The sequence below is a fragment of the Salvia hispanica genome, chromosome 1 (assembly GCF_023119035.1).
Source record: "Salvia hispanica cultivar TCC Black 2014 chromosome 1, UniMelb_Shisp_WGS_1.0, whole genome shotgun sequence".
Taxonomy (NCBI): Eukaryota; Viridiplantae; Streptophyta; class Magnoliopsida; order Lamiales; family Lamiaceae; genus Salvia; species Salvia hispanica.
The window spans coordinates 5224613-5249622 of NC_062965.1; the positions used below are offsets into that span (position 1 = coordinate 5224613).

The window sequence follows — 25010 nt, forward strand, 5'->3', positions numbered from 1 at the left end:
TATTTAATAGAAAAATTAGCTTATTAGTTATCCACCCTCTAATATAGCAAGCAATGGCACCACCATTCAAATTATAGATGTTTCTATAGCTTGATATAAATATGATAATGAAGAAAACTATAAAATTAATAAACCAATGGAATTAAGTTTATAGTTGTATTTCTGTCTAGTAGTAATGATAGATAAATGTTTTCTGGAGGAGTAGATCCTTGAATATCTTCTCTAACTCGACCTGCTACCAATTAGATCCTTGAATTTGGTGACAGATAGAGAAATGTTTTTTGGATGGGTAGAATTTCCTTACCTTATGTACATCTTTTGATATCTTCTCTAACTCGACCTGCTACCTTCAAATCTGAATACGACCCGAATCCGTTAAAAATACGATATAATATGGGTTGACACGACACGGGAACGACCTGAACCCAATATTACAGGATTAAAACCTGATATTACACAATTAAACCTAATTTTAAACTTGATTTATATGATAAAAAATCAATTTTCCAAGATTTAATCCCGACCAAGTTTATTATTCAATCTGCAGGCTCAAACTTAATAAAAACTTCACCCCAACTCAAAACTAGTATAGTCCAGCCCAAAGTTAAGTATGAATGCCCCAAGACTTATTTGAAACTACTAGAAGTAAAAATCCAGTTCAATGAATTCGAATGAAGCATGTGTTGAATTATTTCAAAATCTACTAGAAGTAAGTAAAAACATACTGTAGTTTCAAGGTACTACGTAGCGGAATAAAATCTACAACAATGAAGTAAAATGGGTTTGTAATGAACACCGAAAAAATTTACACATCAACGAATCTCATAAAAAAAACATACTGTAATAAATCTACAATAATGAAGTAAAATTGGTTTGTAATGAACACCGAAAAAATTTATACATCGGCGAATCTCATCAAAAAATAAATTCAATTAGGTGTATCTAATGACCCTAATTTAGTCTTTAATTCGGTCTTTAAAATTAGTTCGTCATTGATCACAATTCAATAGTTCTATATTTAATTACATAGACAAAATTCATCCAGGAGTTACTTTCTGCTCACTAAATTATAAACAAAAGTAAAAAACCATTTACAACATGTAAATATTCGTTTGTGAGTGTTGTTTCGCTTTGCTTGCCTGGCTTAAGTATTATTCGTTTCATCAAAAATAAAATAAAATTAAGAACTGCTATTGAAATTTGATCAATATCTTACTTTAATGAAAACAAAATGTCAACCATCACATTACATCATTTTAGTAGTTATCAATTGGCGGCGCATGCCTAGACCATTCTAGACTCAGGCCCATGACTAAAGTAGGCTAGAGTGGGATGCATTTTCTTTCTATATTTAGACTCAATCTAACCCAAGCTAGTTTTGGTAATCTATATTAAATTATTGTTTTATCAATTTTTTATAAATGTATTTTTGAATGATTTTTAATTAAATTGTAGTACTCCAAATTAAAAATTGTTTTATTTGCGAATTAAATCATATATATTCCTATAATTTTCTAATTTTCCTATAATCATATATATATTTATTAGATGATTTATGAATCACGTTAAATATTACTCCCTTCGTCCCATAAAAATAGACACTTTTGGTATGATATGGGTTGATGCAAAATCGGTAAAATATGAGAGAAATTGAGAGAGAGAGAGAGTGATTGGAGTACTAGTGGAGAATAAACTTCACTTCATTAGTAATAAAGTCACCAAATATAAAAGTGGACTATTTATATGAGATAGATGGAACATTAAATATGTATATTCAAATTTATCTTCCTATAACTATTTAAAAAAAATCAATTGCAAAGAGATTTTGAAAAATATATAAATATTTGAGTGAATATAATTTAAAAAAGATTAAAATTAAAGTACAAATAATGAAATAGTAGTAGTAGTAGTGTAGAGTTAGTTGTTGTGGGTCATATTTGAGCTTGTATAGGATTGGATTAGGTTAGTTCGATCCGTAACTATAATACTCTAGCACAGTTATTACTTTGATAGAACGAGTCACCTGGCTTATGCTCATGCGATACAAACGTTGATTACTGATAAAGCCAATTTCTTGCATTGATTATGAGGGTAAATTCAACGATATTCTGGGCCTAACACATGTTTTAAGTTAGGTTGTGTAGAGAAAATCGTCAGACCGAGGAAATAAGAGAAGAAATTTGTCTGGCAAAGGAAAGAAGCGAAAAAGAAACAAAAGAGCAACAATTTACAAGATGGAGGGAGCTTCGAAGCAAAGGACAAAATAAAGAATGTCCAATATACAGATTTAATATATGTAATAAAATAATCAATAAGTCAAACTGTCAAATGAAGCATATTGAATATAATGGCTTGCTTCTAGAACTTCAAATTCTTCCACAAGTCATCAACCAACCATCTAGATTCTAGATAATACCAACATTATGTACACATGTAGTACTATTACTTATATTTTGTTAAAGTGATGTCTTAACTCTTAAGGTTTCAATTTCTACAACATCTTTCTCCGGGGAAAAATTACATATAGTATAATGTAATTCGACGATGATTCTTTTAAGATCAAATATGAAGATGTGCAATTTATAATTCGTACATTAATTAAAGCATGTGGGATTGAACACATTTGGTCTATACATAAAATGTAAATCTTGGGATCCTCCAAATATAAATCTTCATTGAGATCAAATGCAAAATCATTTAAATTTGTGGTAAGATCCCAAATAAAGTATGAATGCAAGACTCTACATATTTGTCATCTATTCACACCTTAGAAAACATATACTAGGAGTAATATTTACTTACTCATTTCATCCATCAATATAAGGAGAGTTTTGATCCGGCATGGATCTTAAAGGACATTCAAATTTAAAAATCAAAATTTTGTAACTCAATCTGAATTTTGAAGTCCGAACCAAGTCGAAATATCCATAAAACAAAAAATCCAAAACTCTGAAACATAATATGTAGATAAAAAATATACTACTATTTGAATAAAAATATATACTTATATAAATATAATGTTTAATGGAGTATTAATTTTAATTTGGATTTCCAGATTTATATTAATAAAAATAATTCAAATCAAATTGAAAATGCGAATTTTTTTAAAAAAAAAAGAGTAATACGATCCGATCCGAAAATATGAATTGCAATTTGATTGATTATCATAAAAGAATAGGACATTTGGATGATAATAGCTAGCCTTTTCATGTGACGATCTTACCAATGAGCACTTGAAAACTTCCCTAAAAAAACAACATGATTTTAATTAAATACTGTTAGTAATTAAATAGTAGCCGTAATACTATAATTATAATACGAGGTCCCCCTGCTGTCACTGAAACCTACATATATAATGTACTTATTTATATTAGTCGGACCAAACGACATTAATTCTGTTGTCATTTGGATAGAAATTCATGTATATATATAATTATTGATTTATTTAATGATACTTTATTCTTATTTATGCAAATCAACCACTTCTTTTTTTAAATTATAGCATTTGATTTTTTTCATCTAATATTTATTCAAAACTTAAAACTAGGAGTTATTGAGTCACAAAAGTCGTAGTATTATTTGTAGGAATGGGCAACATAGCTAGAAATTAGAAAGCCACTCTATTACTTGGAGCCTTGGAGGTGGGGGCTCTACAATTTAAATTTAGCTGATTCACTTTAAATATAACTATTCCCTCTAAATGAATCCGGCTAACCAAATTCATTACACAAAAAATAAAAATAAAAAAATACACATGTGCCACGCAATAAAATACTCCTATATGAAAAATACAAGTCTATAAAATGGAAATTATACCATAACCAGAACCAAGATCATTGAGTTTCCATACAAGAAGAGAGCTACCTAGGTTTTTGTTCATAAAAATGAGTTGTGTAAACATGAAGCTCCCTTTGATTGATCTGAGCAACCTAGGAGAAAATGATTTTCCAAAGTGGGAATCAACCAAAATCCAAGTTCGAGAAGCCCTTCAAGAATATGGGTGTTTTGAAGCTACATTCAATAACATTATTCCTCTTGAGTTGAGGAAATCACTTGATGATGGGATTCGACAACTTTTCGATCTCCCTTTAGCCATCAAACTACTCAACAAAAATTCACCCAAATCTTACGATGGCTATGTTGGCAAAAATGATTACGGTCGACTTGTGGAAAGTACGGGCATCAATGGCGCCCTCTCGTCTCACGCAGTCGACACCTTCACCAACCTCATGTGGCCTGATCAAGGCAATCCCACTTTCAGGTTTAATCCCTTTTTTGTTTAATTTAATAATATTACCATCTTAATGACCATTTTTAATACATGTCGATCTACTAAAAAGGTTAATGTTGCTAACTTTTGATGAATCGACTATTCAGATTCATATAATAGTTTCTCGTACGATACTTATGTAACTTTTGATGAATTGACTATTCATATTCATATAATAGTTTCTCTTATGATACTTATGTACTAGTGCTTTACATAGTTTCATTTTCACATTAATTTTTGTTGAATATTATTTGTGTTTATTTGCAAACATCAATTGTGGTGCATTGTACTCTAAGTTTTCATCTAACATTAAATTTTGACTAAAAATATTGTGCATTAAGACAGATTATTTTCTTCTTGATTTTACTATTGTAACAGCAAAGATATACAATTATATTACGAGAAACTGTCTGAACTGGACAAGATTGTGAGGCGGATGGTGGTGGAGAGTCTTGGACTGGAAAAATATATAGACGAACACATCAACTCCACGGATTACCTCTGTCGTTTCCAGAAGTACGAGGCGCCTCGAACGCCTCACCCAGTGCAAGGACTTTTTTCCCATGCAGACAAGAACACCATCACCACATTGCATCAGCTTAATCATGTTAACGGTTTGCAGATTCTTACCAAAGATGGCAAAACTTGGATCCCTGCAGATCCAACATCACTCGATTCATTCATTGTCATAGTCGGGATCTCTTTCCATGTATGTTACTAATATCCTCGTTTACAAAAAATAATCTTATTTTTCTATTTTCTTACAACGTACTCAAAACATGTATTTCCTTCATATGACTAATTTCTCATTAAAATACGAGCCATCTACTGTTGAGACATTCATGATTTTTTTTCATAATTTTTTTGGCCTTTTCATTTGTAATGAATCTCGTAATTTACTTCACCGATACGCGTAATTTACAGGCATGGACAAACGGGCGAGTACATGCTCCAGTCCACAGGGTGGTGATGAGCGGGGATGAAGCTCGGTACTCTATCGGATTGTTTTCGGTTCCGAAAGAAGGGTGCGTGATTAAGACTCCAGAAGAGTTGGTGGATGAAGATCACCCTTTGCTCTACAAGCCTTTTGATTACCATAAGTTCCTTAATTTTATCTACACAGAAGCTGATCATAGTCGGGCTTCGCCGAATCCTCTTAAGGAATATTGTGGAGTCTAAATTTCATGATTATCAGCTTGTATGCCTGATTGTTTGGGAGTTTAATTTCTTCCTAATCTATTGCTATAATAATAGAAGCTTCTTATGCTTCAAATAAATGTGATAGTCCAGAGTCTTTGTCCTAGCGGCAAGGAGCTTAGACATCAATGTATGAGGTTCCGAGTTCGAGCCCTCTTTACCTCAGTTGTAATTTCCTCCTTCATATTGGAGTTAATTTTTTTTTAAAATAAATAAATAAAAAATAAATAAATGTGATAGATAAGCTCGTTTCTGGGTTTTCTTTGTTGGTTCTTTCTCGGATCATGAAAGAAGATTCGAACCACATATTAGATAGATAGTATATATTTGGAATTGTATTTATTCATAATGTTGAAATACATCCTCTTACTCTCCAACTTTCTATCCTCTAAAAAATTATTTTTAACATTATTTAGTACTATTTGATATTTTGTAAAAATAAAATACTTCATATTTTAATATTTCATTTATTTTTAAAAGAATCACAATTAATTTGAAAAACCTCTCCTATATATATATAACTCTATTTTTACTTTTAAACTAGTATCACAATTCACACCCATATATATGGATACATGGATAAAGATATTTTTTAACCTAGATATATATGAGACAATAAATTAATTAAATGAAATTAGAAACGTAATAAACATGACACCAGTTAATCATGAAATAATTAAATCACAAATTGTAATGTTCCAATATTGATGTCACAATCCGTGGAATCACAACACCGCTATTTGAGAATTAAATCATATATATTCCTATAATTTTCTAATTTTCCTATAATCATATATATATATATTTATTAGATGATTTATGAATCACGTTAAATATTACTCCCTTCGTCCCATAAAAATAGACACTTTTGGTATGATATGGGTTGATGCAAAATCGGTAAAATATGAGAGAAATTGAGAGAGATAGTGATTGGAGTACTAGTGGAGAATAAACTCCACTTCATTAGTAAAAAAGTCACCAAATATAAAAGTGGACTATTTATATGGAACATTAAATATGTATATTCAAATTTATCTTCCTATAATTATTTTTAAAAAAATCAATTGCAAAGAGATTTTAAAAAATATATAAATAATTTGAGTGAATATAATTTAAAAAAGATTAAAATTAAAGGACAAATAATTAAAATAGTAGTAGTAGTAGTAGTGTAGAGTTAGTTGTTGTGGGTCATATTTGAGCTTGTATAGGATTGGATTAGGTTAGATCGAACCGTAACTACAATAACCTAGCACAGTTATTACTTTGATAGAACGAGTCACCTGATTTATGCCCATGCGATGCAAACGTTGATTACTGATAAAGCCAATTTCATGCATTGGTTATGGGGATAAATTCAACGATTTCCTGGGTTTAACACATGTTTTAAGTCAGATTGTGTAGAGAAAATCGTCAGGCCGAGGAAATAAGAGAAGAAATTTGTCGGGCGAAGGAAAGAAGCGAAAAAAGAACAAAAGAGCAACAATTTACACGACGGAGGGAGCTTCGAAGACAAAGGGCAAAATGAATAATGTCCAATATACAGATTTAATATATGAATATTAAAATAATCAATGAGTCAATCTGTCAAATGAAGCATATTGAATATAATGGCTTGCTTCTAGAACTTCAAATTCTTCCACAAGTCATCAACCAACCATCTAGATTCTAGATAATACCAGCATTATGTACACATGTAGTACTATTACTTATATTTTGTTAAAGTGATGTCTTAACTCTTAAGGTTTCAATTTCTACTGCATCTTTCTCCGGGAAAAAATTACATACAGTATAATGTAATTCGACGATGATTCTTTTAAGATCAAATATGAAGATGTGCAATTTATAATTCGTACATTAATTAAAGCATGTGGGATTGAACACATTTGGTCTATACATAAAATGTAAATCTTGGGATCCTCCAAATATAAATCTTCATTGAGATCAAATGCAAAATCATTTAAATTTGTGGTAAGATCCCAAATAAAGTATGAATGCAAGACTCTACATATTTATCATCTATTCACACCTTAGAAAACATATACTAGGATTAATATTTACTTACTCATTTCATCCATCAATATAAGGGGAGTTTTGATCCGGCATGGATTTTAAAGGACATTCAAATTTAAAAATTAAAATTTTGTAACTCAATCTGAATTTTGAAGTCCGAACCAAGTCGAAATATCCATAAAACAAAAAATCCAAAACTCTGAAACATAGTATGTAGATAAAAAATATACTACTATTTGAATAAAAATATATACTTATATAAATATAATGTTTAATGGAGTATTAATTTTAATTTGGATTTCCAGATTTATATTAATAAAAATAATTCAAATCAAATTGAAAATGCGAATTTTAAAAAAAAGAGTAATACGATCCGATCCGAAAATATGAATTGCAATTTGATTGATTATCATAAAAGAATAGGACATTTAGATGATAATAGCTAGCCTTTTCATGTGACGATCTTACCAATGAGCACTTGAAAACTTCCCTAAAAAAACAACATGATTTTAATTAAATACTATTAGTAATTAAATAGTAGCCGTAATACTATAATTATAATACGAGGTCCCCCTGCTGTCACTGAAACCTACATATATAATGTAGTACTTATTTATATTAGTCGGACCAAACGACATTAATTCTGTTGTCATTTGGATAGAAATTCACGTATATATATAATTATTGATTTATTTAATGATACTTTATTCTTACTTATTTATAGTATTTGATTTTTTCATCTAATATTTATTAAAAACTTAAAACTAGGAGTTATTGAGTCACAAAAGTCGTAGTATTATTTGTAGGAAGAAATTAGAAAGCTACTCTATTACTTGGAGCCTTGGAGGTGGGGGCTCTTCAATTTAAATTTAGCTGCTTCACTTTAAATATAACTAATCCCTCCAAATGAATCTGGCTAACCATATTCATTACACACAAAAAAACATGTGCCACGCAATAAAATACTCCTACAAGAAAAATATTTCATAAATTTTACCGAGCATTCTTGTTATTTTGTATCACATTTAATTGCTTTATTTAGCATCACTTGGCCAAACACAACCATATAGTACTACTTTATTTAATGTGACAAGACCACCCATATATCTTACTCCTTTGTGTTTGTTAATTATCCTTTTACTATTTAATAAGGAATCAGTCTAAATCATTTCATTAGAACTACGACTTGGATAGTCAAATATCGTGGCCCATTTTATTTTTGAGTAGAATGATAACAAGATCAACAAAATATACGTTTCTTACTCTTTGTTGATTATGAACTTATAAGTTATAACATATGAACATGAATATAGTAGCAGAGGTGTGACCAAATACAAACTCCTATTTATAATACAAACTACAAATTTTAATCATACACCATCATTGTAACTAATCTACGGCTGTTAAGAGGTTACAAATTCGATGTCACCGGGTAGTACAATTTATGTCAGCGGGGTGTATATGGAAATCTTTTTTTGTTGTCAGTAACATACATCCTCATTTCACTCCAATCTGGTATAATCATAACCAGAATTGTCTGTAACCGATTCTAGGGGCGTGATTAGTCAATAATAAGGCCCTAATTTATCTCCACTATCCAGTTGACGTAAATATCATTTTTTGGAAAGAGATTACATTACTCATTCAGCCATAAAAAATAACACATCTTAATTATTCAACATTGCGATATCAAGTTCAATCTCCTGTTGAAATTCATATCTCAAATCTTCTCCGGCGTAAGGTCAACGTACACATTTGTGTTGAAATGGAAATGGCTTACGAAGCTTAAGGTATTTTTCTTGCTAATTAGAATAATAGGTGTAACATAATGTTGAAACCAATGACGATTATGTTCGATGTTTTTACGTTTGTTGATGGATGAGGTTGAGGAGTAGGTTATATTTCGAAATGGTTGATGTCCCTGTGATGAGTTTGCTGTCGTTTTTTTGGTGAAAAAATTGTTAAATATTTAGTGTAGAAGTTGTTGTGCTTGACCGGAGAAGACATAGTAGGTAGAGTTGAAGGCATGAACATTAGGTTATATTTCGAAATGGTTGATGGATCTGTTTTCGAAATGTAGATTTTGTTCAATTATATCTAATTTATTATGCTTGTTCTGATGCTCTGTAATTAAATCTGCCAGCAATGTGTTTTATCTGATATAGTTTGCGATGATATTCTGCCAATTCGGCCGCTGACATTCCGTCATGATATTCTTCGATGACATTCCGTCTTTTGGAGTAGGTAGAGATGAAGACATGAGCATTAGGTTATATTTCGAAATGGTTGATTGATCTGTTTTCGAAATGTAGAATTTGTTCAATATTATCTAATTTTTTATGCTTGTTCTGATGCTCTGTAATTAATCTGTTAGCAATGTTGTTTATGATGATATTCTCATTTCGGCCGCTGACATTCCGTGATGACATTCTTCGATGACATTTCGTGTTTCAGTGTAGGTAGAGTAGAAGACATGAGCATTAGGTTATATTTCGAAATGTTTGATGAATCTGTTTTAGAAATGTAGATTTTGTTCAGTATTATCTAATTTTTTATGCTTGTTCTGATGCTCTGTACATAATCTGCCAGCAATGTGCTTTATCTGTTATAGTTTGAGATGATATTCTGCCCATTCGGCAGCTGAAATTCGGTGATGACATTCTTCGATGACATTTGTGTATACAACTGCAGTTATTCCAGATTGCAGACCCGAGCTGAAACCTATGTTGGTCAGGTGTTTGAAACATTAGACGAAGGAATTTCCTTTTATGAAGCATATGCCAACGACTGTCGTTTTGATACTCGAAGATTTGGACACAAATACGCAAATGGTATCAAAACCTGGTAGACCATTGTGTGCAGCAAGCAAGGTGAAAAGTGGAATGTCGACGAAGAGGGTAGTTCTACCAAACGTAGACGTCGTTCTAGCAGATGTCATTGTAATGCCATTACTATCAAAATGTCAATAATCAATGTCAATAAAACGAACAACATCAGCAAATGTAGACCAAGTTAAGCAAATGTAGACCAAGTTAAATAAAGATTTACAGAACGGTGTGGATTTTTCAATAAAACGGTGTGGATTTCTCAATAAGCAATGTCAATAAGCAATCTCAACAAGCAATGTCAATAAAACGAACAAAACAAAGATTTACAAAACGGTGTAGATTTTTCAATAAGCAATATCAATAAGCACCAACTAATAGAACGGTGTGGATTTCTCAAGAAAACGAACAAAACAAAAATTTACACAAACAAAATAATCCACTACCAACTAAATAAGGTCGTGTGCTACAATGATTCACAAAGATAAGAAAAAAAAAATTCATAACAGAGTTCCTTGCTTGTTAATGTCAGCGAAAACTCATAGACAATTCATAATGTCAGCATCACAAAATCAACCTTTAATACCCAAATGTCAGCAACTCAAAATCACCGAGAAGGTCTACAATTCATAATGTCAGCAACATAAAATCAACCGGGAATCACAATGTCAGCAACAAATGATAAGCTTCACGGCGACGAGAATGTCAACGTCGATTGATTTCAGAGAGAAGAGAAGAGTTATCGTGATTAGTGAGAAGAGAGAGACGAGAATGGGTGAAAGAAGAGAGATGGGAATTGAATAGAGGAGTGAGAAGTCAAACGGCGGAATTAACAGGATCTCATAATCCTACCGAATTTAGTGATTTCAGCGTTTTAAATTAGTCTCCAAATTACCCTTTGTTGAGTGATTTATAGGATATATTGACATTTCATGAGCCCAATGATATTTAACCGTAGATTAAATATAAGTAGTGGGTAGGATTAGAGTTTGTATAGTTTGTATCTTAGAGGGTTTATAGATTATCATGACCCTATAGGAGTATATGTTTATCATAAGTCATAACATATGAACATGAATCTAGTATATGTTTATCACCGATCACTCAATCCAACTAAACTATCAACTTTTTCAATATTTAATTAATTTTTATCTTCATCATATCATCTTTCATAATTCATATCATCAATATTCATCCAACTCAACCGTACCAGTTTTTATGTTTTATTAATGACCACCTAACTACATCATTATATAGTAGGATTTTGTTTTTATAATATAATATTATTATATGAAATATTTATTATTCTAATCCTCCTCCAACAAAAGAAATTAAAAGAATATGAAATTGTATGAAAAAAAAGAATTATAGGAGGAGAAAAAATGATATTTTTTTGTACGTAAACTATAGCAAATTTGGTTTCTATTTATAGAGGATGAAAATTATAAATTTTGGTAAAATTTTCATAATAATTTAATATAATAGATTTAAGATATATAAGTTTTAAAAGAAAAAAAATGTCGATCAATGAGATTATGTCATTTGGCACAATCTCATTGGATGAATGGAGGGAGACCGGATGATTGGCGGTGAGTGTGAAAGAGACCAAGGTCTGGAAGAGAGAAGGACCACTTCCTTCAATTTTTTTTTTAAAACGGAAATGAGGTGGCGATCGACCTCTAGAAACCGATGAACATGATGTAAGAAGTGAAATGCATTACTACTTGTTCATAGTTGTTAGTCTTCCAACTCAAACACACCTAATACATTGTTTGACTTTACAACCTAAACAAATCTACATTGTTTCATCTTTTATACATCCATTTTTTTTTCAAATTAATGAAGTAAGTAATATTTCGTCAGTATGCCTTTAACATGTCCCAGATGCCGCCGCCCACCGCCACCCACATCTCCGACGGTGAACTTTAATTTTTAATTTTAAATGACAGGAGTAACGAATAATTAAATAAAGTATAGAAAATTGCCAATTTTCCTAACTGAATTAACACAAGGGCGTAGGTTAGCACAGACCCTCGCAATATTACTATCGCCACACGCCTAAAGTTTGAAAATTCCCGGTCCATCCTATCGTCTTTCGCTGAATTCTTTTTCCTCTTTTCTTCCAAATTGTTTCTCCATCTTATTTCTGTTTCCTTATGTTCCAAGTTTCGTTGATTATTCAACCTTGAAATTTCCTCTTTGTGTTTGGAGTGAAACGGTAATCGCGCCTTCAACTTTGCTGCTGCTGCTGCCGCCTTTCTTTTGGAGGAGGAAGAGTTGAAATTTTAACGTTGTGATGGCGACGATGGAGAGTTTGATTGGGCTGGTGAACAGAATACAGCGGGCCTGCACTTCTCTAGGAGACTACGGCGGCGATCAGCAGGCTTTCTCTTCTCTGTGGGACGCTCTCCCCTCCGTCGCCGTCGTTGGTGGCCAGGTTAGCTAATTACATACGCGTTTTGATTTTCTGGAGAATATGTTACGTTTTTTCGTTACGATTCACACTAGAAGAGATGAGAGCTTAGTTTATTGGGGAAACGAGCATATCAACGCTGATCACGAGGGGAATCTTACCTTTTGTTTAGCACAAGGAATTTGTTGATTTTAGCCCTAGGATTACCGTTTTTTCATTTTTTTTAATGGAGAATTTATGAAATTGACAGAGTTCGGGGAAGTCATCAGTGTTGGAGAGCATCGTAGGACGGGATTTTCTTCCTCGAGGCTCTGGTTGGTTATTCAATTTATGTAATTTCGATTGTTGAGGAAGAATTGAATGTTTTTGTGCTAGTATTGGTGTTGATTCGGTTATTAGCCCTCGATATCTGATGCGTCCTTTTCGGATTTGATGAGTTTAGGCATCGTTACGCGGCGACCTCTGGTGTTGCAACTGCAGCATATTGAAGAAGGACAGGAGGAATATGCAGAGTTTGGGCATTTGCAGCAGAAGCGTTTCACTGATTACTGTATGTGCAACATTTCATGCATTATTGTTAAGGAAACTTGATTCTGCATATTTATTTACTCTTTAGAAATTGCTACTTCTTAGTTTATCGATTTCCATTATAGGAAAAGGTGAGTAAATCGATATTTTGGAGGGAAATAACAATTGATTGGTATAGTTAACGTTTTAGGGTCATTTGTGATCAGTAATGGTATGGTGGTTTCTGATACATTTCCTCTCTTTGCTTCTCATGATTGGCAAACTGTTTATGTTGCAGCCTTGGTTCGCAAGGAGATTCAAGATGAAACTGATAGAGTGACCGGGAAAACAAAACAGATTTCTCCTATTCCTATTCATCTAAGCATCTATTCACCCGATGGTATTGTTTCCTTGAGCTGAAGTAGTGTTAAATCTTTAACTACCAGATTTGCTTCTAGTGTAATAAGTTTTCTACCCACTGATGCTTTTTGAGTATTTCTTGCAGTTGTTAACTTAACCCTGATTGATCTTCCTGGTTTGACAAAAGTTGCTGTTGGTAAGTGCATAAATTCCCTCTTTATACTTTCAGTACAATCTTCCATTCATGGGGAATTTGTCCAATGGAAACTTTTATCTTGCAGAGGGACAACCAGACAGTGTGGTCGAGGACATTGAAAATATGGTTCGCTCCTATGTTGAGAAGGTAATGATAATAATACCTTGAACTTTGTACATATTTTCCTAACATGCTTGCCCTGCTACCCTTATAAATGAACCCGACTGCACATGTAAACGTAGAAGTACTTATAGTAAAAATTAAATAGTATTGATGTCTCAAAGTTAGTCCATAACCACAAAGGCTTGATTAAACATTGTCAACTTCTTGACTGAATAACTGTTTTACTGAAGTCCATTTTGGTTATATTCATAGTAGATTTTTCTGTTGCATTCATCTACTTCTTTTGCTTTTCTTTTCATTCATGATGGATAATTTCCTTCATTTTTTGACAGCCCAATTGCATCATACTTGCAATTTCTCCAGCTAATCAGGATATTGCAACTTCTGATGCTATTAAGCTTTCGAGGGACGTAGATCCTTCGGGTGAGTTTTGCTTCTCATTTTATAAATCAAGAGTGTAAAGGTTCAATTGTTTGTATATATAACTAGGTATGCCTAACAACTCATGCAATGGTATGCAGGAGAACGGACATTTGGGGTGCTGACAAAGCTGGATCTGATGGACAAAGGAACTAATGCACTAGAGGTAAACTAAGCCTACATTCTCTCAGTCTCTCAAGAAAACTCGTTACTCAGAATAATGTTGGATTAGTGGATACCGTTGAAGTATTTGCTCATCTGTTTGAGGCACTATCCTTTTGGAAATGAAGAATAAGGATATGGATCAGCAGTGATTTTTTCATTTAAAAATCTGACATGATAATAATATTCATTTTCATCAAGGCGAACGAAAGTTTAACTAATTTAGAATTGGAAATTCTGTTTCAGTGATATATGCCTTGACCTTCACATTTTTAGCTTGTGTACATATTATATGGTCATTGGTTAGCTACTTTCTTGTATCATTCTGCTTTGTTTCATCACTATATCTGATTATACTTCCTCTTCTTCTCACTGTTCCCTGGTATTTTTGGTTTCGCTACTTATAAATATAAAGAACACAAGAGTGTTTTAACTAACACTTTTAGTTATGCATTACCTAAATAGGTTCTGGAAGGCAGATCTTATCGCTTACAACATCCCTGGGTTGGTATAGTCAATCGTTCACAAGCAGATATTAATAAGCATGTTGATATGATGGCTGCTAGGAGAAACGAGCGTGAGTACTTTGCTACAAGTCCTGACTATTCACACTTGGCGAGTAGAATGGGCTCTGAGTATCTTGCCAAACTTCTATCCGGGGTACAGTTTATTTATGAATTGTAATTGATCTCGGTACTGGCATTGCTTGAGTGGATCCAATATGGTTGATTTTTTCTATTTCAGCACTTGGAAACTGTAATTAGGGCAAGAATTCCAAGCATTATTTCCTTAATAAACAAGAGTATTGATGAGCTCGAATCTGAGCTGGATCGGCTTGGCAGGCCTGTTGCAGTTGATGGTGGGGTGAGTACTTTCTCGGGCTCTTTCGTTCCCACACTGATTATTGATTTTAACTTTTTGAGCAACTGATGTGTTTCAGGCTCAACTGTACACCATCTTAGAACTTTGTCGAGCTTTTGATAAGATATTCAAGGAGCATCTTGACGGAGGGTAAGATTCTCCCTAATTTCATCATATAGTACTTGTTATCCATGTAAGCTTCTGAATCGGATGCCTTTGAAGTTGTTGAAGATTCTAATAAGTTGACGTTGATTATTTCAGCCGGCCAGGGGGGGATCGGATTTATGGTGTTTTTGACAATCAGCTACCAGCTGCTTTAAAAAAGCTTCCATTTGATCGACATCTCTCTCTGCAGAACGTTAAAAGAATTGTTTCAGAAGCTGACGGTTATCAGCCACACTTGATTGCTCCTGAGCAAGGTTATAGACGACTTATTGAGGGCTCACTGAATTATTTCAGGGGGCCTGCTGAAGCAACTGTTGATGCTGTAAGTACCTTTTAAATTAGATGCAATATTACTTTACCCGGTAGTACTAGCTAGATGTGAATGCTCCATTTCAGCATCAATGATCCTGAAAGCTGTTTTTCAGGTTCACTTTGTCTTGAAGGAACTCGTGAGGAAGTCGATTGGAGAGTGTCAGGTAACCTTCTGACATGAGTCGATACGTGAAACTGTTTCATGGTTTATTATGCTGGTACTAAAACATCCTCAATGGAGCAGGAATTGAGACGATTCCCAAGTCTGCAATCAACTATAGCAGCGGCAACCAATGAAGCTCTGGAACGGTTTCGTGCAGAAGGCAAGAAAACAGCCATTAGATTGGTTGATATGGAGGCTTCATACCTCACAGTTGAGTTTTTCCGAAGACTTCCACAAGAAATCGAAAGAGCAACCAACCCGGGTGGGAATCCACGCGGAAATCCAAGGGACGATCCACGGGGAAATCCTAGGGACGATCCACGGGAAAATCCACGCAACAGCTCAGCTGCTGAAGCAGTGACCATTGATCGTTATGGGGATGGGCATTTCAGGAGGATAGGATCAAATGTATTATCTTACGTGAATATGGTATCTGAGAATCTGAAGAACACAATACCGAAGGCTGCCGTCCATTGTCAAGTCAAGGAAGCAAAACAGAATTTACTCAGCTACTTCTACACACAGATTGGGAAAAGAGAGGTAAAACTATTATTCATTTTCCATCTGACATATATGAACATCTCCCTCCAAATTTCCCATTTTACGATGCTGTTTTGGCCCGTGTTGCAGGGCAAGCAACTTGGTGACTTACTCGATGAAGATCCGACCTTGATGGAGAAGAGGCAGCAGATGGCGAAAAGGCTTGAACTTTACAAGAAGGCGAGGGATGAGGTCGATTCTGTATCATGGGCGAGATGAATTTGACAAGATGATTTTGTATGTTAATATACTTCACACAATAACTATTTGATAGGAGAATATCGATTGTTTATTTAAGATCAGGAAACCTTCGGCGTTGTAATGTTTATTCATCTATATTCTTGTATTATTTTGTTGTGCTTAGTTAAAGCCTATGTTTGCGTACAGTTTTGTCCAAACTCCAACAAATCAGATTCATTAAAATTATAGCACTAAATTATATCGGAAAACTATCTGAACTAAATCTGCCTTCCAAAACGGAAATATAACTGCATAGGTTGTTAAAGAAAAACAAAAATAAACTAATAATGACTTAAACAGAAAGATAGATAAGCATTCCAACAAATAATGAGAACTGCAAAGCCCTAAAAACGGAAACAGAATTCCAATCTACCAATGAGTTGGTTGCGAAATAATTGATCATGGGAGTCGCTTTTAAAAAGCAGAAGCTGGTAGAGCAAAGTAGATTGTTTTTTATTTTTTGGTGAGTTTTAGTAATAATGGGGGAGGCAAAGGGGGAGGTGTATAGTGGGAAAACAATGGAAAAGGTAAGTTACACATGGCTACTGCAAGATTATAAGAAGTATAGGGAGCTAGGGCCCGGGGTGGCTCTCGTAAGCCCGGCATTCGATGGGCCGAATGGTCATAAATTCAAGATCAAATTCTACCCTGGTGGAGCTACACAGCGTGCCTATATTGCTTGGGCTGTTTCATTCGCTATTGAAACTACACAAACAGCTGAGCTGGTTCTTAGTTTCAAGACTGTGGATCCACTTATAAGCTTTGCATCTGCCCAGAGTTGTTCATTCAAAAAAAGAGGAATATTTAGGCGTGTATTTAGTGTCCAAGCTGGACACACCTCTCCCAGTATTCAATTGTCGAGATACCGTTTGGAAAGTGAACTCATAACAGGAGAAAATGCTTTCAAGATTGAGGCAACAATTGGGGTTTTCATCAATACCAATACCAACACCAACCACCCGCCAATTGATCGTTTCCTGTTTTTCAAAGTAGACGATAAACGATTCTTTGCAGAGCAGTCTATAATTGAAGAGCGATGCCCCGCTCTCCTACCAAATTCATCCTCGCACGAACCAGACGCCGACATTGTTGTTACGGATATTGAACCGGATATATTTGATGTATATTTTGCAATCATATCAATTTTACATTATTTTCAATTGAAGCTAAACTTTATAATTGTGCATGCAGGCTCTATTATGGTTTATATATAACAAGAAGCATCATCATTCTGATGCAGAAGATATCTGTAGATCCAACACTCGTGATCCCAATTCGTATAGGACGAGGATATGGAGAGTTGCTATGCGCTGCGAATTGCCAGGCTTCGTCACCAGCGATTCAGGGGTAATAGTTTCATACTAGTTAATCTTTGCCAATATTATCCATTTTGTTTCAAGTGGGAAGAAATATTATGTTTCTAATATTTTATACTACTACAATACTCCTCGTTAATTGACACTAGCATAATTTTTTGTTCATCCCTAATTAATTGATACCTTTATTTTTTTATAATTTTTGGTAATGAACTCTACACTCTACTAATTCACACTACTCACTTTTTATTAGTGTAATTGTATGATCAACGTTCCACTAACTTTTTCTACCCATTTTCCTATATTTCTTAAAATTCATGTTAAGTCAACCGAAACATATTAATGAGGGGCGAGGGAGTACTGACATATAAAATCGTACTCTCTCGTCTCAAAAAATAGATAACTTTGTAAATGGCATAAGTTTTAATGTACAATTGGTAATGTAATATTAAAAGAGAAGATAGAGATGGAAAAGGTAGTGGAAGGATTATTGGGTCCACATTATAAATAATGTGTAAGATTATTATTTGTTGAAAATTTCTATATTAGACTTCGTCTAATTTTGGGATGACCCAAAATAGTAAAATTAGTTTATTTTTTAGGAACAGATGGAGTATATTATTGTGTATGTAGAATTTTCATTTCATACCAAATATTATTATTATTATTATTATTATTATTATTATTATTATTATTATTATTATTATTTATTATTATTATTATTATTATTATTATTATTATTATTATTATTATTATTATTATTATTATTATTATTATTATTATTATTATTATTATCATCATCTTATTATAGTTATAATTAATATTACTTCCCCCTTTCTAATTAAGTTCAATCATGTTTCTTTTTTAGAAGTCCCTTTTCTAAAAAAAAAATCAAAATATCTAATCACTTTTTACTTTATTCCATTACCTATTATATTCTCTTTTATCTCTCCTACTTTTTTTTTCTATCTTTTATTTTCATTTAATCTAGTCAACACTATTTTTTTAATTTCAGCACTCTAACAATTTTGACTCAACTTAGTTAGGACATAGGGAGTATCTAATTTCAGAGGAATGGTAGTTTAATATGTGTTAACGACATCTAGTAAGTACTATTCGTCAGCAATTAGGAGTCCCAATTTACTAGTACTCTAGTATTTTAGTTCGTCCGCAACTAAGAGTTTTCGTAAACTTTAACTGTATATGGTAGATAGACTCATGTTCACTAACTCATTCCATACACATTTATTATATAATTAAATATATAAAAATGGGTCACATATTCTGCTACATTTTTCACTTACTTTTCTTTATTTATATCTTAAAATTTGTATTAAATTCAAATATGACTTCTATTAATGGACAAAGGAAGTAATGTAATGTAAAATGCATTATCACATAAAATCTATACCAAATGAATATATATATTAATATTTCTTCATAGTATTACTAGTATTTTTGGTATGATATACTCTACTTTTCCATCTTAGTTTTGTCCTACTATTCAACAATGTTCTACTCTACCATATAAAAACCAAAAAATGCCCAAATATCATTGGGCGGGCATTTTTATATAATACAATAGGACAAATTGATAATTTACGTCTTAATTTTTTATAGTATTATGTATTAATTATTCTCTGTTGGCCAATATAGGTGTATTTAGAAGATTTACAGCGTCCATTCGTGACAACATGGAACACAGTATGTCAAATTATCGAAGTTATTAGGAGCAAGCTCAACAGGGTACCCAAAATTGTGCCTGATTCATAAACAAAAATACTATTATTGCAGTGTTCGCAAATGAAGGAGGATTGGTATGATTATTCCTCACTTAGATTTCATTAATAAATCTAACGAAATTATTTCGTGAGATCTATTTGTGTTTTTTTTCTACTCTAAGTTCTATGTTTTTTTTTCTATTAAGCGTGGACTACTTTCATTTATTGAGTTTTGATTTTGAAACTACCTGTCGTCGAGATATGTTACTTTGTTTTTTCACCATGTTACTCAGTCGAACATCCAACCAACAACTTTTTAATTAATTAATTAACCTCTCTTTCATATTCTCAACATTACTCTAATCCATCCATATATCTTTTTAAATAGTTTATCAATCACCTCCCAACTAAATTATTATATTATAGTATAATTTTCTAATGATATTATAAACAATTATATTATTATAGTAAAGTGACATTTATAAAAAATTATAAAATACCAAGATAAATAAACAAATATTTGTTGGATCGTTAAATTAAAGAAATTTTATTTCAAATTAAAATTTAAAATTCTGTAATTGAAGCTAGAATGATGATCATCGTGTTTTTAGTCACATTTACAAAATGACTACACTATACATATGCAGGGAGTTCTTTTAAATTTCAACGAACTTCTTTTCATTTTTTCTCTTTATATAATTTTCTACTATTTTCTTTCATATTCTAATTTTTATAGATTTTAATTTTCTGAAATCAAATTTGAAATAGGAGTACAGAAATCTAGATATTTATTGTTCAAAATATCTTTACTTTCAATTACAAAATTAAATTAAGTTTGTAAATTTTTAATTCCAATGACAATACATTTACTTCATGTACATACAAAATTGTCAATCAATCGCCCTAATTTGACATCAACCGAGAAGAGCATCATACTGCGATTAAGCACTTGAAATAATTGTGTCTTTTTTGAAATTTTGGAAACTCACGTTTCTAACTACTCACTCCGTCTGCGATAGTAGTCCTATTTATTTCCTGACACGAAATTTAAAAAAATGTATAGAAAAGTTCCTCCGCCCGCGAATAGTAGTCCTGTTATTTCTGGCACGGAATTTAAAAAATGTTTAGAAAAGTGAGTAGAAGAAAAGTGGTGGAATATCGGTCTCACTTTTATATATTAGTTTTAAGTAAGTATGTGACTAAGATGAGTTAGTAGAATTTGAGTCATTTACTATATATACTTCCTTCGTCACGCTTAAGATGACACGTTTTCCTTTTTAGCTTGTCCCAACTAAGATGACACATTTCCTTTGGTAACTTTCTCTCTCCAATTAATACACTCAACCACTTTTTCTCACTCCTATTAAAATATTCATTTTCCTTTATCTCTCTACTTTAATACTTACATTCACCTTCTCTCTCTCCAATTAAACACTTTAACCAATAACTCCTAAAATCCCGTGCCGGCTAAGCAATGTGTCATCTTAGCCGGGACGGAGGGAGTAGTAATTATGGACCAGAACTCTTATTCGCGGACGGAGGGAGTAGTAGTTGGCGTTTTTTGACTCAACTTAATTTCAACACAATTTCTTAATCTCCGTCCCAAAAGTTTTGACTCAACTTAGTTAGGACGGAGGGAGTAGTATATTCCCCTTGATGCACCCAACATTTTATCATCCAAAAATATACTCCCTTCATGCATGAAAAATAGTTTCATTTTCTCATTTTGGGATGTCTATAAAAAAATAGTCTCATTTCTAAAAATGAAAAGTTTTTCTCTCATACTTTATCCACTTTTTCTATATATCTCTCTTACTTTATCCACTTTTTCTTTTTCTCTCTTATTGTAATAATTTCTCATTAAAATTCATGCCGTCCATAAATGAGACTATTTTTTATGGACGGAGCGAATATTCTTTTAGCTCTAGAATGTTGCATAAAACACTCTTTTAGCTCTAAAAAATGATAGAATATGTGAATGCTATGAGACACAGGACTGAGCCAATATATAACTAGTTCTTTGGTGAAGTTTGAGTAATGAAGTTTCTTTTCACTTTTCTTACTTTAGGTCTAGTTGTTTGTTTCGATTTCACTTGAGTCAAAGTAGATCCAAGTGTTTTAGTGTTTTTCTCGTGTTCGCAACAAGTTATGCATGCATTTACGTCCATTCTGCTTTCGTCGCTCGTGTAATTGATCTCCAATCATCAAGGTTCAAGGCCCAATCCGAATCACAAAACGCCACCATTGTGTTATTCAAGTATTGAATGTGAATGTCATGATCAACAGTGCATGTCAAGTATTTTAGTACTCCCTCTGTCTACGAATAGGAGTCTCGTTTTTTCATTTTGGTCCGTCCACGTATAGGAGTCCCGGTTCATAATTACCATAAATGGTAAAGAGACCCTCACATTCCACTAACTCATTCCACTCACATATCATTTAAAACTAATATATACAAGTAGGACCCCTATTCCACTACTTTCTTTCACCCACTTTTCTTAACATTTCTTAAAACTCGTGCCAAATAGAAATGTGACTCCTATTCGTGGACGGAAGGAGTATATTGTTTGACCGCTTTGGAGTAAGTATCAAGTGGTGAAGCCATGAATTGACTTTGTTGACACAAAAATTGATTTTAGAACATGTAATAATAGTATATTGTAGTGCCCGACCTACTGTGCTTTTGTATAACCATCCATCTGCAATTAGGTTATCGTCAACCTTAATTTATACAACTGAGAGATGAAGATCATCGGTATAGGGATATCCAGTGTTATTTATGTGATACATTTGATTATTTCTCTTGAGCGGGATAATGGTGTACAATTCTAATAATTCAATGTAATGTGTGGTTAATCGTGTTATTTATGTGATACATTTGATTGTTTCTCTTGAGCAGGATAATGGTGTACAATTACTTTCTATTTGTATTAATTTTGTTAAGAATTTAATGAGATCCGATTTATTATAGTTCATGCAATTCTTTGAAAAGTGACCAATTATAAGCGTTGATGACATAAAACACAACAAGTTTAACTAAATAAACATCCAACTTGAATTCAAACAACCATTCACTTCCAGTAAACATCTCAACTACTAATCAAAACTGAAAATATGAAAAGTACAACTTCTAACTAGAAACTAAAAACAACAAATGTCAAAGATTTCCACTGGCCCCCTACTGCTCTCTACCCTCAGCAACATCATGAAGGTAAGCATCATTGAAGTAGTTCACCAAGTGATACGCTTGAAAAGAGAAATAATTGACAAAGCAAAGCATGACCAATACCACTATGTATACTGCAGTTTATAATAAACAAAGGCCAGTGGCAATGGAAATGGAAACGAAGAGTTGTAAGATTCCATAGTCAATAGGCGGCTGCACGAGCATAGTTATCACAAAAAAACTGTATCCAATGACCCAAAACCCAACAAAATGCTCATTATACAACTCAATGGTTTATGGCTAGCAACATAGTTAAATTCACCGAAATGTACACACAAAGGATATCGAACAGATGTCTCGGCATCACCCGTAGGAACTTACTCTTCTTCTTTCACGAGCCGAGTCCGGCTAAAATCACGAACAATGACCCACCAATTGCCGCAATCCTAAAATATAACTTAATTAGATATGTTACAAAATAACTATAGTACTAATAGATTTGGTTGTCTTAAATTAGAATAGAGTTAAGAACTTACCAGTTACCAGTATGGGGCTCACCCACATGGGAAGAAGAAGTAGGCGTTGCCGGAAGAGAGGATTCCAGTGATCCAGAAAAACCAAAGAAAATACTTTGAAGTAGCAATCCTCCGAAAGTGTGAATCCTTTCCCTTCCAACTGAAGTATTGCAGTAGCACGACGACTCCGGTGGCCACCGGAGGATTGGCCGTCCCCTCGGGTTGGAGAATTGTCTACACCAAAAAAGAGTTTTGGTGTATGGTTGGAGATGGTCCCGTCTTGATTTTTGTCACTGATTTTCTATAAAAATTACCGCAGCTCGTAAGAAATTATAATAAAATTTTCGTGTTGAACACCCGTCGTATGTTTTCTAAGTTATAAAAGCTTTGAAAATGATTGGGCCGTCACAATTCCTTTATATATAAATATAAAATTATCAATAAAAATATATACTCCCTTCGTCCCACAAAAGATGTCACACTTGTGGGACGACACGTGATTTTAGGAGGTTTTATTTTGTGTGTTAAATGGAGAGAGAAAATATAAATTTTATATTCATGTGAGAGAGAACTTTTTCCGAAAAGGAAAATGTGACATCTTTTGTGGGACAAACTAAAAAGGAAAGTGTGACATCTTTTGTGGGACGGAGGGAGTAGTTTGTTAAAAATGTAAAGATATTGAGTCTGAGGGATGTGTTATATTGCTAACTCACTCTTAAATTACTAACTGCAATTATATGATAGAGATTAGATATTCAAATCAAGGGCTAAGATCATTCAATCTCATGTATCAATATCATGCATAAAAAATGTCAATTAGGGTACTAATGTCAATTAACAACAAATTAGTTATAACTAACTTTTAAAAAATATCTCAAAACTTTAAATGCATTTAACTATCTATTTTTGTGCACAACTTATATCAAATTAAATATAATTTTATAATGATTCGAACGAGATCCTACATGCATATGTTTCAATGTTAAAATTTGATAAAATTTTCGTGAATATTCATAAATTTCGTAAAGCAGCTTTATGTCAATACACCTTACATAATATGTTAATATAGTGCTTGTACAATGTTAATATAAAATTGTGTTGACATTGCCATGTCTTCATGTTGATATATTTAATACACTATATTGATATTGTATTCTTAAACCATAAATTGATAGTTGTAATTATCTTTTTAATATTAAAAAATGAAAAACGAAATTACACATGACAATTTATAGACCATTAGATCTCTAAAATACTATGACTTTAAATTAGTTGTAGTTAGCAATTAAGGGATGAGATATCAATTGATCACATCCCTTAGGCCTAATTGGCCTAATGGTTTATCCCAAAACCCGAAAGTTTATGATTATGGCTGAAAATTTATTACCGAATAAATTATAGACCAAATGGCTTATACCTAAATAGCACGACAACAATTAGCTGAATCTGAACGGATGGACCTGATTGAAATCCTTACTAAAAAAAACATATAGTATATCGATTGTATACCAATTAGACGGCTATAAAC

General features: G+C 32.8%; 3 protein-coding genes across 3 annotated transcripts; all 3 read left to right on the top strand.

The window, feature by feature from the left end:
* The first annotated feature begins 3796 nt into the window (after nucleotides 1-3796).
* LOC125202181 (probable 2-oxoglutarate-dependent dioxygenase AOP1) lies at nucleotides 3797-5739 on the top strand. The gene is made up of 3 exons (XM_048100542.1): nucleotides 3797-4261; nucleotides 4649-4979; nucleotides 5195-5739. Exons 1-3 carry the CDS (start codon nucleotides 3885-3887, stop codon nucleotides 5447-5449), a joined length of 963 nt encoding a protein of 320 aa, XP_047956499.1. The 5' UTR covers nucleotides 3797-3884; the 3' UTR covers nucleotides 5450-5739.
* Nucleotides 5740-12358: 6619 nt separating this feature from the next.
* Nucleotides 12359-16910, top strand: LOC125201343 (phragmoplastin DRP1E-like). The gene is made up of 15 exons (XM_048099414.1): nucleotides 12359-12739; nucleotides 12966-13029; nucleotides 13158-13265; nucleotides 13521-13622; nucleotides 13728-13778; nucleotides 13864-13925; nucleotides 14234-14324; nucleotides 14423-14487; nucleotides 14949-15143; nucleotides 15228-15347; nucleotides 15424-15494; nucleotides 15606-15831; nucleotides 15935-15985; nucleotides 16066-16524; nucleotides 16615-16910. The coding sequence occupies exons 1-15, from the start codon at nucleotides 12599-12601 to the stop codon at nucleotides 16741-16743; spliced, it is 1935 nt and encodes a 644-aa protein (XP_047955371.1). The 5' UTR covers nucleotides 12359-12598; the 3' UTR covers nucleotides 16744-16910.
* A 333-nt stretch (nucleotides 16911-17243) lies between these two features.
* On the top strand, nucleotides 17244-20026 carry LOC125185500. The gene is made up of 3 exons (XM_048082038.1): nucleotides 17244-17885; nucleotides 17956-18111; nucleotides 19737-20026. The coding sequence occupies exons 1-3, from the start codon at nucleotides 17244-17246 to the stop codon at nucleotides 19851-19853; spliced, it is 915 nt and encodes a 304-aa protein (XP_047937995.1). The 3' UTR covers nucleotides 19854-20026.
* The last annotated feature ends 4984 nt before the right edge of the window (nucleotides 20027-25010 follow it).

Bases quoted from the DNA above. Each gene is read 5' to 3' on its own strand.
- LOC125202181 (XM_048100542.1), top strand. From the start codon at position 3,885: ATGAGTTGTGTAAACATGAAGCTCCCTTTGATTGATCTGAGCAACCTA. The intron at 4,262-4,648 runs GTTTAATCCCTT...CTATTGTAACAG, and splicing joins CAAGGCAATCCCACTTTCAG to CAAAGATATACAATTATATT. The intron at 4,980-5,194 runs GTATGTTACTAA...CGTAATTTACAG, and splicing joins TAGTCGGGATCTCTTTCCAT to GCATGGACAAACGGGCGAGT.
- LOC125201343 (XM_048099414.1), top strand. From the start codon at position 12,599: ATGGCGACGATGGAGAGTTTGATTGGGCTGGTGAACAGAATACAGCGG. The intron at 14,488-14,948 runs GTAAACTAAGCC...TTACCTAAATAG, and splicing joins AAGGAACTAATGCACTAGAG to GTTCTGGAAGGCAGATCTTA. The intron at 15,986-16,065 runs GTAACCTTCTGA...TCAATGGAGCAG, and splicing joins AGTCGATTGGAGAGTGTCAG to GAATTGAGACGATTCCCAAG.
- LOC125185500 (XM_048082038.1), top strand. From the start codon at position 17,244: ATGGGGGAGGCAAAGGGGGAGGTGTATAGTGGGAAAACAATGGAAAAG. The intron at 17,886-17,955 runs GTATATTTTGCA...TTGTGCATGCAG, and splicing joins TTGAACCGGATATATTTGAT to GCTCTATTATGGTTTATATA. The intron at 18,112-19,736 runs GTAATAGTTTCA...TGGCCAATATAG, and splicing joins TCGTCACCAGCGATTCAGGG to GTGTATTTAGAAGATTTACA.